Source organism: Cupressus sempervirens, chromosome 3 (genome assembly GCF_028749045.1).
Source record: "Cupressus sempervirens isolate cs-2001-9-10 chromosome 3, ASM2874904v1, whole genome shotgun sequence".
NCBI lineage: Eukaryota > Viridiplantae > Streptophyta > Pinopsida > Cupressales > Cupressaceae > Cupressus > Cupressus sempervirens.
Window position 1 is genome coordinate 496,268,119 of NC_143120.1, and position 16,204 is coordinate 496,284,322.

The 16,204-nt window shown below is 34.7% G+C and overlaps 1 protein-coding gene across 1 annotated transcript; it reads right to left on the bottom strand.

Moving 5' to 3' along the window:
• Nucleotides 1-14,430: 14,430 nt before the first annotated feature.
• LOC149567355 (peamaclein-like) lies at nucleotides 14,431-15,690 on the bottom strand. The gene is made up of 3 exons (XM_089820533.1): nucleotides 15,533-15,690; nucleotides 15,045-15,132; nucleotides 14,431-14,839 (listed from the first exon to the last, which is right to left on the bottom strand). Exons 1-3 carry the CDS (start codon nucleotides 15,596-15,598, stop codon nucleotides 14,658-14,660), a joined length of 336 nt encoding a protein of 111 aa, XP_089676659.1. The 5' UTR covers nucleotides 15,599-15,690; the 3' UTR covers nucleotides 14,431-14,657.
• Between the last annotated feature and the right edge of the window lie 514 nt (nucleotides 15,691-16,204).

Sequence of the window (16,204 nt, forward strand, 5' to 3'; positions counted from 1 at the left end):
TTCAGATGATGATTATGAGGATGTTGTTGTGCAGGATGGTGAGATACCTGGTAGAGATGAGCAAACATTGAGCATTCATGACTTTGCTGAGAAAGAGTACCAGACACAGTTAGATGCTTCATCACATGAGGTTGAGGCTGGTAGTACTTCACATGATTTGTCCAACCAGCTAAAGGTGAACACAGATAGTATTGTGACTTCATTATCTCATCATGACAGGTATGTGGAGTTAGTTGGTATTGGTCATATTACTCAGGTGAGGAGTTTGCTTGAGTTACCATTTGATTCTAGTTTACAGATATGGACTCGAGATTGTTATATTGGCATTTGGGATTCAGTTGACTGGAGATCTTTAACACTTTTTGGTAGCAGTGTTTGTTTGGGTGCTATCATGGATTTGATTAGCAGATTACACGGTGTTGTCTTTTCTTGTGCCAATATCTTGTCTGATGTTGGTATTAGTTTTTATACACCAATGTTGGGCTTTGTTTATATATCTGGTCGACCATACTTGTTGGAATGTGTTGAAGATATTTCATATTTGGCAGTGTGTATAGATGAGTCCCAGGATCATATTGGCATTGATGACATCCAGGAGGATGCAGTGGGCAATTTTGAAGACTTAGTTTCCTTGGGTATAGAGGAGTTGGACAGTAATGCTAATGTTTTTGATACTTCGTATGTTGATATGAGCTTGAGATTTGATTCACAGGATATGGATGGTAATACTCTAGAGACTAGTAACTTTGAGGATACTCCTTTAGATAGTGCATCAGAGGAGGTTTGTAGGAGATAGTCAAGCCAGTGCCATCATGTGTCTAATCAGTTGAGATTTAGTGACCGAGACATTGCTATCACTTCCCAGTATTTCGATGCTGCTCGTCAGTTGTTAGCAGTTTATGGATGGTGTTCTCCTACTAGTGATGAGCAGGGAGGTAGTTATCTTTCCTTGACAGAGTTCCACTCTTTATGGGAGGCTATTCAGATTTTGAGACAGAATTATATGCAGTTGGTAGCCGACAGAGATTATCTTATGGAGTGGGGCAATACAGCATATGATGCATTGTTGGCCAAGGAAGATGAGGTGAGTGAGCTTACTGAGCAGCTTGAGGTGACTTCTAAGATTCTTGAGAGTACACAGTTGGCTTTCAAGGAGTCACAGTTTCATTTGGCTAAGGTGACCAAGGAGTTAGAGCAACTATAGTCTATACTTGATTCTATACAGTCACAAGCTGTGGTGTTTGGTGATCCGAGGATGTCCATGGCCGAGATTGTTAGAGACAGTGGAGATGGGGATGCATACATCTTTGATACTAACATTGGCATATCAGGTTCATTCCCACTAGAGTCAGGTTCAGTTGAGTTGGGTGTTGTAGCAGATTGTTGTATGCCTGACATGGTGGTGGCCTCTAGTACTGATGGCACGAAGACTAGAGATGTATCAAAGATCATGTGTGATGTTGGTGAGTTGGCAATTGGCATGGTTCCTGCTAGTAATACTACTCCCTTGGTGATATCTTCAGAGGTAGTAGTCAGTTCCAACATGGTTAATGATCAGTTGCAGTTAGTTTCATCTGGATTACAGTCTCAGCCACTGACTGAGATTGGTGCATTCTATCGGCATTACACTATGAGGTACGCTCATCCATTTACCTTTGATGACCATGTTGATGAGATGATGATACAAAGATATACTTTGGTTCCTAGTGCTTGTCATCAGTTATGGGATAGTTTGACATCTCAGGATGAGAGTTGTGATGGGCATGACATGGTGATAGGTTCTACAATTGACAGCTTGATAATACATGAATTAGAGCAAGAGTTTCAGAGTGATGCTTCAGCGGGTGTTGTTATTGATTCTACTCCTTTGGCTATGACATCTCCTGACTTAGCTGGTGAACAGTCACAGTGGGTTGTATCACTTGTTCATGGTGAGCTATTGACTGAGGTTGGTTTTTTTTATCAACTTTATATTGCAAGGTATGTACATCAATTAGCATTTGATCCTTGTGTTGAGGAGTTGATGGCAGGAAAATTTGGTTTGGGTTCCAATTCTTGCTATTTATCTTGTGATGGCTTTTCACCATCAAGGGTGCATGGTAGTTATGGTTATGAGATAGTGGTTAGTGATCTACAAAGTTGTGTTGACTATAGGCATTGTATAGTGTGTGGATTCTCCATACTTGGTACAGTTTCATTTGGGAGCATTCACCATTGTTGCAGAGTTGGATTGTACATTCCGTATAGGCCAGTGGAATGCATTGATGGTATTTACTGTGTTGGTAGTCCACTTTACTTGGATTTTGATGTTCTAAGAGAGTGTGTCTCTTGGGTTTCTGATTGTGGAAGTTGTGATTTTGGAGTTTGGTTGAGCTATAATTGTCAGTTTGATTATGGATTCCTCTTGGTCATATTGCAGAGGATATTGCAGGAGACTGTGCTAATTGGTAGTAGTATAGTTTATGACTACATTTGGGATCCAGGTGGATTTATTGGTTTATTGTTCAACCATTTCTTCAGGACAAACAATGTTTGGGAGGGGAGGACTTGTCATGTCCCCTTTTCAAATAATTAAAAAATAATAATCTTTGCTAACGTAGGCAGGCCCAAGAAAGTGAAGTTTCAGAAAAAGGGGGTTAATCTTTGGAAACTATTGGACTAATAAATGAAAATTATTATTAAAATATGTTTCATTAACCTCTCTTGGACGTGAGTTACAGTTATGCCCTCTTTTAAGGGGTTTGGAGGCATTTTGGGCTCATTGGAGAACTTGATTTTGTTGATTTCTTTGTTATTCTTCAGAGGCTGCCAAACCTGTGGAGAAGGAGACCCAAGAATGGGAGTTTGCAGGTTTCCAGGGAGACCCAAGAATGGGAGTTTGCAGGTTTCTAGGAAGGCTAAGGATAGGAGTTTGAAGCCATTCCATGTGCATGCTCATACAGAGTTTGCCTTTGTGCTGAACAGTGCAGATTTGTGAGTTTTCGGGTGTGTTTTTGGTATGAGTTTGGTGCTTCCAATTGAGTATTTCATATCAGTTTGGGTTGATGCTGTATTTCAGACTTTAAGGTGTTAAAATAGAGCTGAATATATGTATTAGGACATGATTAAACTTCTAAGATAGATTATTAGTGTTTTTGTGGTGTTTTCGGGCATTTTTGTGTTAATTTCGGGAGCCCGATGAGCATAGTTTTTGTCCTACATTTGTGAACTGTTGTGTACAGGCTATACGGATTTGGAAATTTCATTTTGTAGGCTGTTATGCTGCTGAAATTTTTGTAAAAATGTCCATTTTCAGATTTATTAATAATTTGTGAAGTTGTGAAGCTTTTGGCACTATTTTCAGCATACCCGATTTGGGGTTTCTGGAGAAATTTGGTGGATCTTTGTGATATTAGTTGTTTGATCTTAGAGATCTGATTTGAGGCTTGAAATATCATACAAAAATCAGAAAAGGGACATTTCAGATTTCCTTGATAATTCCTTGGATACTTGAAATCTACTTGATAATTCTTGATTATAGGAGAGATATTGAGTTCTAATTGCCTTATCCTAAAAATACTTCTTATATTCTATCAAAATAAGGAGAGAAAATTTACTCAAATAGCCCTCATAAGAATATTAGAGCTAAATAATTAAAGAGGATTTAAGAAAATGTAGATTACCGCTTAACTATTAAGCCAAACCTTCTATTCAAATTTTGTAGAGTTTATAGGGGATGGGTCGACCAGGTCAACCTATCCCTAGGAATAGGTTAACTTGGCCAACATGTTCTAGAGAAAACTAGTATAATTTAAATTGGTGTCCCAATTGAAGCAAGGATGTTAGAAAGGAAAGTAGAATTGTGGTTGGAATACCAAAAATCAATGTAGGAGCCCATACATACTAAACTAGGGCCTAATTGGACGTCTAATAATAGGTTATTACAATTGAGGATGAAAAAACTATGTATCAAGATCTTTATGGCCACTAAGGACCTAGTGTCTTACCTTTACAATTTGATTTTCTACTAATAAAGTGGAAGCATATCACTTTTCTAATGCAATTTATGCTTTTGTGATTATTTTTGTCACTTAGGATCACACCACCATTTTTAGATACCTATGTTGTTGGCAATCTCATTTCTTGACAATGTCTCAAACTCAATACTTACTCTATCCTTGTCTTTCATAATACGTGCTTACTTCAATGCATTGGTCACCATTGTCACCTTATATGATTTATATGTTTACATACTTATCTTACGTTTATTTTTTGTATATATTTTCCATCTCTTTTAATTCCATGCATTCAAGGGATGGAATCAACTATATGAGGGAATATTCTATCACTAACCCCTACATCTAAAAATTGAAAAGCTTGTGAAGGTGATTATACAAAGACTCACTACCATGGTGAAATAGGTCATTACCACATGACACACCCATTACATCTTGTAATCCCATTGCTATTGATCAAAATTGAAGTAGTAACACTTTTGTAAAGACATTTTTTTATCGTTCTCTCCTTCATCTCTTTTTAATGATCAATGCTATTCAAATTCAACTTGTATTTGTGTTCATTTTACTTGTGCGATTGAAGATATTTATAACATTTTTTCTTTGCATTGTAGATTCCACGAACCATGCATATTGAAGGATGATGTTACATAATCATATTTAATAAGGATCGTCACTTTATAAAAACTTAGATATCATTGTATGATTTAATTTTCACTTTGCATACATAATTGCTAGTGCAACATACGTAAAGATCATTCTAGAATTCTTGTGCATCTCAAATTGGGGGTAAAATGTAATGATGAAATTTGTATACCTATATTGATTGCCATTTAGTTGTTTTTCTATTTTTTAGAGAGGTAGATAAGGTAAATTTACATATTGACAAAGGACACAATCTTATGAAAAGTCAATCTTTCCCTTATGACGTCTCTAGTTGTTCATAGTATGCCATCCCATATTGTTATCCTTATTTATCCATACACGTACATATTCTGAAACATTTACGTGAATTATTAATTTTTTATGCTTATCCATAGACTTATTCCTATATACCCATTATCACCTTAATTGTAGCATGGTTCTTTTATAGGTCAACTTCATGAGTGAGAAATCACTCCCACATATCTAAAACCAAAGGTGTCAAAATTTTAATTTAAAGTTTGGTTGATTATGGGTCATTTATATAATCTAGAACCAACTACATACGAAATGTAAGATCTATTTAAAAGTCCTTGTATTTAAAGACATTCATCCTATTCATTCTCATATATTCCTATTCAATTATTTTGAGCAATTATTGACAAATTATTTTTTAACCATTTTAATCAATGAACCTAAAAGAAGTGGAATTGCATAATCAACCTAGGACATTTTCATGCTTGAAGAGTATTATCTTGATCATCAGTTGAATGATGATTGATGTGGGAGAATATGCTCCTAGTGATCTAGTAGCATTACAATGACAATTTTAAATACCACAAATCATTATAATAAACCAAACAAAAATGAATCAAATAAAAAAACTTGGAATTAAGAATGCACATCAAATCATATCACTTCTATTGGAAGAAGGGAATCAAATCCATAATACAAAAAGATGAAAGGTTGAATGACAAGTTGGATCTAGATGTATTTTTGATCCTATGCCAACATATACAATATATTTATATCATATTTGATTTTCACATCTTAAAGATTTAATGTTTTGTTTTTGCAAAGATCCTATAACAATATTTATAATATATTTATATATCATCTTTATTTTTTCTACAATATCATAATCTTCTATTTTTGGTAATATATTATACATCATATTGCATTACTAATTATTAATTAATTACTGTCAACTATTTAAGTTATATTAGTATCACAAAATATTTGACCAACACATTTATGCAGTGCTATGACAATTGACTAGTTTTAATACAATGGTAATTGACCATCCCAAGATGGTGACATGATAGAAAAAGAACATTAAGACAACATGGTTAAACAGAACATAGTTTTAAAATATCAGTAATAATATATATCATAGGGAATAAAATTTACACTTTACTCACTACACATCATAGTGTACGATGTATATCCCATACAATATGTATAGAAGTAGAGATCACAATAGAAGAGCTAGAGGATAGTCATTAATTAGATAATGAATGAGGCAATTGTGATGAGTGGGGAAAACAACATAAAATAGAAATTTCATGGGCACTTTGGTTTTCCCTTGGAGTTCTTCTTGTTTTTTTAGCAAGGGCATTCATCCCCATGGCTTGTGGCTACATGTCCCTGATGGAACACAGTGATATTCCTAAACAAAATTTGATGCCAAAAATAGAAACCAAAAACTACAACTAGCATATGAATTCAATTTTGAGTTGTTGTGGAGGGAAAAGGTTGATTGGATCAATACATTCCTTGCATTTATTATTATTTTTTGATTTATTTTTTCTTTGAGGTACACTACTACCAAATGTGATTTGATGTTAGCATCATTTTCTCTTGCACATAGAAATGAAGGAAATTATTGTGTAGAGGGATTTTCCTATGTTGGACCCTAGTTTGGAGTCAACCTTGAACAAAAATGAGATAAATTAAAGTGTGCTAATATAGAACAAAGGCTAGATTTGAAACATAAAATGTATTATACCTTGGAGATGCATGTACTTTGTTGAATATGATCGAGAATATTGATGTAATAGTTTGAATCCATACAAAACCTAAAAGAAAATCATGAAAGTCTTGTTTTTCATATTAATTGTGGTATCCCACCACAATGCTTTCTATGAAGGAGGATTGAATGAATTTTTGAATAATTGAATGGCTAAGTGGATGGGAAGATCTTCTTCCTTGTGTAACCTCTTTTACTTGTCCATCATAGGAGAGAAACTTGCTACATTTAAGAAGATGTCATTGATAATGCCTTGGATGATTTAAATATACTTGAGAATGCTTTCTTGTAGGAGAGATGTTGAGTTGCAATTTATGTGTTGAAAATAATCCTTATCTTATATCAAAAGCATGAGAATTAGGTTACTTAGATATCCCTTGTAAGAATTTTAGACATCATAATTCAAAAATGATTGATGAAAACTTAAATTTACTCCTTCATTATTAAGCCCAACCTCCTATTAAAATTTTGTAGAGTTTATGGGGGAGCATACTAAAGTTAAGTCAACCTATTCCTAGCTAGCCAATCTATTCCCCACAAAAAACCACTGCAATTTAAATTGGGGTTCCAATTGAAGTAAGGATTTCAAAATAAACAATAGAATTAGGGTTAGAATACCAAAAATCAACATGGGAGCCCATAAAATGGTGCCTAGTTGAGAATCTAATTATAGGTCCTTACATTTTAGGATGGGACAACTATGTATCAAGATCTTTGTCCTCATTGAGGACCTAGTGCCTTACCTTGACTATTGTATGTTCTACTAAGTTAAAGTGGAAAAATATTAATTTTCTGACACCATATATGCTTACACGATTGTTTCGTTTGTCACTTAGGATCATATCACCATTTTTAGATCCCTATGTTGCTGACAACCTTATTTCTTGACAAAGTATCAAACCTAATACTTACTATCCCCATCTTTTATTATACTCTCTCACTACAACACACCAATTATAATTATCAAGTTCTTTACATGATTTATATGTTCACATAGTTATCTTACATGTATGTTTCATGCATATATTTTCCATCTCTTTTAAGTCCATGCATTCAAGGCATACAATCAATTAAATGGGAGCATATTCTATCATTAACCCCTACACATAAAGATTGAAAAGAGTGAAGGTGATTATATAAAAACTCATAACCATGGCTAAAGATATTATTACCTCAGAACATACCTACATCCAATACACCTTGTCATCTCATTGCTATTGAACAAAATGAAGTAGTAACACTTTTGTAAAGACATAGTTTTTCACTCTTCTATCTCCTTCATCTCTTTTTAATGATAGATGACATTAAAAATCAACTTAGATTTGTGATCTTTTTAACTTGTTTGATTTAAGTTACATATAATATTTCCATTACTTTGTAGATTCCATGGACCATGCATATTGAAGGATGATCTTGTAGATGCTCAAAAATTGTTTGCACATACTCTTTCATCACCAATGCACACTAAAGTGCCCCATTTTCTCAATTCACTAACTTTGATCTTTGGCCAACTCGATCATCATTCAAAATTATTTCTCAACATTCTAGAACCTCTTTTGAGATATTTTTTCTTGAGTTTCAAACCTTTAGAACAAAATGTAGATCAACTCATAATTGTTCCAAAATCAACCTAAACCTTTCAAAATTGATTCAAACCCATTTCAATTTCATCAAAATCACTTCCAATTAGCCATGAATTGGTCTAAAGCATTCTAAAACAACTTCAATCACTCCAAAACATATCAAAACCAAACCTTCAACACTTTTAACCAATTATGGGTATTGTTTAGTCCCTTAGTGCCCAGTCAAACCTAATCAAACCTTGATCAAATCAACTTAATCAACCACCATTAATCAAACCTATCATCAACCTATCATTGACATTGTCGAGTCCCTCAGTGTCTTTTTAATATATCCCATCATTAGTTTTCATTAATTCGATCATTGACATTGTTGAGTCCCTCAGTGTCTAATCATGTTATTATCCAATCAATTTAATAGCATTGAAAACATCCATTTATGTTATTCCAACCAATGCTTTCAATAAATCTCAATCCATTCTATGGCATTATAGAGTTCGCTATGTCATGTGTCATAGATCCATGTCTTGTGTCTTTGACATGTCATCAACCTATGTTAGTCAAGATAACACCATTTATGTAATTAATTGGATCATCACTTTGCCCCATTCAATGTCATCACATTTGATCTACATTTTCCTCACATTCATCTAGTGAGGTTATCCTTGCATTTGTTTCATCGATTGGCCAATTAGTTTACTAATTCTCTCTATAGGACTAGATAATCCATGGTCTTTTCCTATGTATTTAATTATTTAATTCACCCCATATTACTAATTTCCCCTTTTCACTAACTTTTCCCAATTAATTAATATTTATTAATCAATTGTCTCTTTTCCATGAATTTGGGGATTTAATTTATTCCTATATGCCATTTTTAATTTTGTGGGAATTTATGAGTTTTTGAATTTAAAATTCTAACTCTTACACACTCCCCCTAATTGTGTTTTTGCACTTTCTTAAATCAAGCTTCATGATTTCCCCATAATTTGCTTCACCATTTCCCTCTTTTTCTACACTAATTTTGCCTCCTAATTCCCTATTAATTTGCCACCATCTTTCCTCTTTCCTCTTCCCACTAACTTGTCCTTAATTTGTGCATTGATTATGCCTTCCATTTTTTGCATTCATTTTTTCATAATTATGAAAATCCTTCCAATTTGCACATTCATTTCCAATTTGGCATTTTGGCTCTCAAAACCTATAAACTGAACCTTTATGCATGTGTTTTGTTTAACCACACTCCTAGTAGTCTCATTGTCATTTTGCTATCATATCATTATATCATTGTCATTTTGCTTTTAATTGTAGATACACGCTGTAAAAATCAAGAGCTATACCAACTTCAAATCTATGGAGAAGAAAGGAGAACATTGGAGCATCATTTGAAGGGGGTGTTTTCAGTGTTTATGCTTTGTTTTATGACCTTTGTTCAATGGCTTCAATGGTAGACTAGGACAGTTTGCATAGTTTTGTAAAGTTTGTGATTGCTCTGTTATGAATTTCCACCCATTTTCTAGTCCTCCAAATCTTACTTAATCATATTTAATAGGGTTTACTACTTTATAAAAACTTAGATGTCCTTATATGTTTAAATTTTTACTTTGCATGCATATTTTCTAGTGTTGCATACTTAAAGAGTATTCTAGAATTCACGTGTATCTCAAATTGGGGGTAAAATGTAAGATGGAACTTGTATACCTACATTGATTGTCATTTAGGTTTTTGCTATTTTTGAGAGAGCTACATTGTAGTGCCTCTCGTGTTGCAGTCTACGCCTTGTTATATTTTGATCTGGGATATATTTCTTACTCATGTTATTTTACAGTTGAGATGACTTGATGGTCATATGTAATACTTTGATTTCAGTATCATAGATGCTATACTACTATGCTATGTAGTTGATCATATTTGCATGTTGATGCCATTTTGAGATGACATTATGTTTTATGATGATATCTGGTTATCTGGTATTTGGACATATCTCTAAGTATGTTATTTGTTGGATTAAATGCTATGGTGATTTACTTCATTCTTGCTTTGTTATGTTTTATGCAAACATGAATGATGTAAATGGATTATTTTAGTGTATTTGAATAAATGGTTAAATTAGTTATTTAATGCATTTATTGTTTTGGCTATGTTAGTATATGCCATTATACTTGATCATGTGTTTTAGTGTGCAGGATTTATATCCTTGGTAGAGGTACATGGAGTTAGTGATTTAGCTTTTCATTTTGCCAATGTCATCCCTATATGGTCAACATATCTTATTTGAATGTTTAAATTAGACCTTCTAGTGATTTAATAAAGCCAGACTCATTTGCATTACGTGACTAGACTTGTGAACGTGTATGTGCATTTAGAGGTTCGCACTATTGCGAAGGTTATCAAGGAATTTATGTGATTTTAGGTTTTTGGGCTTTTAAAATTTTTTTGGTAGCTTTGTCGTAGATGAATTCTAATTACTTGGAATAGTTTGTTTTCATTTGGGTCGATTCAAGGTTTAACTAAGTTGGCTGGTTATTTATCTTAATCGATTATTCACTTGAAAAGTGAATAAGTATTGAAAGAGGAAATTAATTCCTCACTTGTCACTTTTGCAAATTACAAATTTGAGAGCTTTTTCCAAAATCCTCTTCTAGAGGATTGCATTTCTGTTCATTGTGCGAGCTACGAGCATGGGATCTTCACGAGATTAGTCTCATTGGATCCAGATCAGGGAGACCTTGTTTTACCATGATTTCCAACAACTTTTGTGGGTTATTTATTTTATTGTGTCGATTCTTATTTCTGCCCTTTTGGCTGTCAGGTAGGGCTCTCCCATTTTTGTGTTTCATCTCCATTTTTGGTAGTTCTTTGTTAGGAGGCTAAGAACTAGTGTTCCCCTATGTTTTTGTTCGCTAGTTCTATCTGATTGGTCAAGTATGAATGTTTTCCCAGTTTTATAGATGAAGGTTTGAGATTTCACACCATTATGCTGGCCATTTTTGCATATGGTGTCCAAACCCAAATTTTATTGGATTTTTGTGGCTTTTGAGCCCTAAGACCAAATGGGTTTTATTTTTTAAGTTTTCAAGTTTTTGGCTTCTTACCTCGATCTGCATGCCACTTAGTTTTCTCGAGTTTTCTTGGCATGATATTGATTGTGGACCTGGATCATCTATTGGGATGTCAGTTAGATCATTGTTGTACTTTTATGTTGCATTGGGATGCATGTCACATCTATCCTCTTGAGCTTGTTTTTGGTTGGGTGATATTTTGCTTGTGTTCTCATCTAGTCTTTGTGTTATGATCTTCATGATGGTGGTGCACCACATATGAGCACATGCATTTGTTGGGAGAATTATGAGGCCCAATCTTCCGTGGTATTTCTGGGAGCTATGATCATTTGGGGTTGGGTTGGGAATATGCATGCCTATGGGCCCTCATCATTGGATGAGCATGGGTAGGGTAACGTGGCACCATGGAGGGGGCTTCTATTTCTATAGCTTGATACTATTTCTCGAGGGTTGATGTGCAGAAGTTTTAAGTGAGTGATAACTAAATAAAACACTAAGTGGTAATAAAACTTAAGATAATAAAATGCTTAGTGTGAGAGCCTTTCCATTAGGGAGTTGAGTTGCACAATCTGAGCTTGGGTTTTCTGATGCCAAGTGACTCTCCATGTTGTCAGCCCCTACATAGTTACTCATTGAGTGTTTGACTAGGATGTATAATAATTGCATTGTCTCATAATCTTGGTTTTAGTCCTCATTACTGTCTAGCATGAGTGTTAGCCATGGACATTTGCTTTATGTGTGTTTGTGGTTGGATCATTATCTCCATTAGCACAACAAGAGTGGACCTACAGGTTTCACATTGTTGAGAGGCATAGCTACCTATACCACTGCTAGGGATTGGTGTATAGAGATGGTCTATTATTCTAGTGTGACCGTTGCTTGATGTTTTCATTTGATACTTCATGTTCCAGAGTATGTTTTCTTGTGATTCATGCTTCCATTGGAATGCTTGGATATCATGTTTAGATGATGTTAGTTTATTTGATGCATTCTCTTATTATGATGTTTAGCATATGATTAGATGATGTTATTTGCTTAGTTGGAGTATCTATTTCTTACTGGTTAGCATGTTAGATTTCTTTGTTATTCTGATGTTATTAGGCTTTAGTAGTGACGTCCTCATAAGACAACACTGACTATCTAGTTGGCAGTTTGGGATGTTATGTGCAGGGGATGGCTAGGACCTTTGAGGTCTCATGATGCTATAATGGTTGGCAGGAACCATACACTTAGTTTTGTTGTTTCAGCTCATTGCGATGTTGCTTTCAGTTCATTTCCTTCACTACTATGTTTAAATGGTTAGATTTAGTTTCCTTCTTTCAATTGTTATGATTCGAGTGTCTATGCCTTGATTGTGGATCCGGTACTCCCTAGTTGGGAGAAATCATATATTCTAGCTTTTTTATTCCTTGTTTTCTGGTGTGCTATTATGGTTTCTTGCATGAGATTGTGGAAGTTTTGTGTAGGGCCTTGCATTTCCTCATGTGGCTCTTGGCACTTCCTCGCATGAACCTCAACACTAGTGCAGTGCTTTTTGGATGTTGAATTGAACACTTCCTCGCGCAAGATGGTATTTCCTCGTGTGGCTTAGTGTACTCTCTCATGCGAAGAGGTACTTCCTCGTGCGAGATTGTCAGTTGTAAATTCTCTCGTCGGAAAAATAGGGGGCATCTTTGCTATTTTTCAGAGAATGCAATTTGAACTTTTGAATACCCTTTGGGAATGCTAGTGTTTCCTTTCTTTGACGGATCGAAGAATTTGTGTTTTGATGTCATCTTTGGTTATCATCCTTTAGTTTGGTTGTATTAGTTCGGTAGTGGCATTTGGAGATCCGTTGGTGTTTGGATGTTTGGTTAGTCTTCTGTTGTGATCTTATTGATCCTCGTATGTTGAGTGTCATGTACATCCATACTTGTTTTAATTTTTATTATTATCTTGGCTTATATTTATCCTTGTTCCAAGGATTTCTGGGTGGGGCATTACATACATAATATATTTACATATTGACGAATGACACATTCTCGCAAAAAGTTGGTCTTTCCCTTATGTCATCTCTTGCTACTAGTATGTCATGGATATGTTTATCCTTATTTATCCATAGATCCACATATTCTAATACATTCACCTGAATTATTAATTTGCTATGCCTATCCACAAACTTATTCCAATGCACTCAATTATCACCTTAATAATAACACGTTTCTTTCATAGGACAATTTCATATGTGAAAAATCATTCCTGCCCCTATAGATCTAAACCCCAAGGTATCAAAATTTCAATTTCAATTTTGATTGATTGTGGGCCAATTCTCTTATCTAGAACCAACTACATATGAAATGGAAGATTTGTTGACAAGTTATTGTATTTAAAGACATTCATCATATTCATTCTCATACATCCTTATCCAATTATTTTGAGTAACTATTCACAAACTATTTTTTAACCATTTCAATTAGTGATCCTAAAATAAATAAAGTTGCATGATAAACCTAGGACATTTCCATACTTGAAGAGTGTTATCTTGATCACTTGAATGGTGATTGATGTGGGAGAATGTGCTCCTAGTAATCTAGTAGCATTATAATGACAACTTTTTAAATACCACTAATCATTACAGTAAACCAAACAACAACAAATCAAACAAAATTGGAAAAAAGAATGCACAACATATCGTTTCACTTCTATTGGAAGAAGGCGATCAAATCTGTGATACAAAAAAAAGATAAAAGGTTGCAAACGAGATGGGTGTAAATGTGTTTTTGATCCTATGACGACATATACAATATATTTATAATCCTTGATCTTTGTATCTTAAGATTTAATGTTTTGTTTTTGACAAAATTGTACATATATCATCTTTAATATCTTTTAAAAAAACTAATCTTTTATTCTTGGTAATTATATCTTTTAGATCTATATACTTATTATTGTGTTAATTGTTATTGTATTACTTATTTAGTGTTACCCATTTAAGTTATCCTTGAATAACAAATTATTCGCCCAAAATATTTATGCAGTGCTATGACAGCTGGCTGGTTTTAGTACGATGATGTCTGACCATCCCAAGACGGTGATAATAGAATAAAGAACATTCAGACAACATAGTAAAAAAGAGACCACGGTTTCAAAATATAAGTACTATATATCATAGGGGAATAAAAGCTACACTTTACTCACTACACAGCACAGTATACGATGTATATCTCATACATGCATGGAACTAGAGATCACAATAGAAGAGCAGCATTATTCAGAGGGTAGTCATTATTTAGATAGTGATCACAATTGTGATGACTCAGTAATGAATGAGGCAATTGTGATGAGTGAGGGATGCAATGGAATGAAGTGTTCAAGGGCATTTTGGTTTTCCCTTGGAGTTCTTCTTGTCTCTGTAGCAGGGGCATTCATCCTTGTGGCCATATGTTCCTGATGGGACACACTGACATTCCTTGCAGCAAATGTTGCAGTAGTTGAGGCATCTGTCCTTCACCCCTGCCACTGCACATCTTTTCCCACAAGCACTACTGCAATCTGCAACAACAACAACAACAACAGTATATCACTCTTAAATTCTAAATCTAGTTAAAGATTTAAGGATGAAATCTGTTCTAGGTAGTCTAGGTTGTGGGTTCAACTCTTGATTTTCTGTAGTTTCAAAGAGAATCTATTATAATTGTTGGAGGCGTTATAAGAGATTGCCTTGTAAAGAACTAAGCTTCGATTATACCAATCCTACCTATGGCCAGCAGATGCCTGTCCTTAACCAATGTCAGAGGCTGCCCCAGAGAGATCCCAATTCCTCTATCCTCTTTTGCATAAGTTATCTGCATTTACACATAAAACGACCCTCACACTTAGTTCAAAGATCAATTGGTTCTAACTTTTGACCAACTAAACTTATGAATTCTCTTTTGAATTATCGTTATTCTGATGAAGAATCATAGCATGTGATTCAAAATGTTGTTAGCGCACAATCTAATCTAAAACCCAATTAAACAAACTTATGATCTATTCGTTCAGCTGGGTAAATGCTTTTGAGATCACAAACAATCACAAACAGGAGATTTGGTCTCTAACTACAACTTAACCACCATCAATCACTTATTTACAAACTACGTGTAAAAAACAACTATCTTTTCTATTAAATTGATTGATCCTTAAGACAAACCCATTTAACAAGAGTTATGGCAATGACCAAAGACAAAACCAAAAGACAAGAACAACCTGAGTTGAAAAGGTAAGCAGCATCAACAGAAGCGTGCATTTGAGGATTCCCCAATTGATTTCCATGATCTGAGATACTTCGAGAAAGAATCAAGTGAATATATTCTCTGGCAGAAGAATTAGTTGCTGAGTTCAGAGGTGAGAGATCGGTTTTATAGGGAAAGAGAGTCGGTGCCCCTGTAGTGGGCAGATTTTACGCGGCATTATAGATATTACGCGGTGGTGAGCAAGTCCAAAAGTAAAGAGAATGGGCCCTCATGAACTCTGCGTTTATGGGGTCCAAGGAAAGCTTCCGACAACACAATATCTGTGCAAATTTGCTTGACAGCTATGTAACCACCCTGCCTCACCTTGACCACTTTTTTAGCCTTCTCCCCTCTGGAGCCCCCTTGTACTCATTCTCAACTGAAACTTCTAGAATGGAGGTTTCGAGTAGCAATCAGTTCATTCAGTGTTTGCTGATGTTTTAGGTAAAATTGTGGGTTTGATTCCTAGTTTAAATGCGATGTCAGGTGGGTGGTTCGTTGGACATTGTATCTACGCTTTCTTAGTTAAAAAATATAGGATTAATCTATTGGGCAGTTTGTTTATTGGTGAACTTGAATGGCTCTATATAAAATTATGAGTGTCCGAACCTACTTAAGTACAAGGTTCTAACATTAGATTTTGTCC

Excerpts from the sequence above, each read along its gene's own strand:
- LOC149567355 (XM_089820533.1), bottom strand. The coding sequence starts at position 15,598 with ATGGAAATCAATTGGGGAATCCTCAAATGCACGCTTCTGTTGATGCTG. Across the intron at positions 15,133-15,532 it reads TGCTTACCTTTTCAACTCAG|ATAACTTATGCAAAAGAGGA; the intron begins GTTGTTCTTGTC and ends GTGTAAATGCAG. Across the intron at positions 14,840-15,044 it reads CAGGCATCTGCTGGCCATAG|ATTGCAGTAGTGCTTGTGGG; the intron begins GTAGGATTGGTA and ends TTGTTGTTGCAG.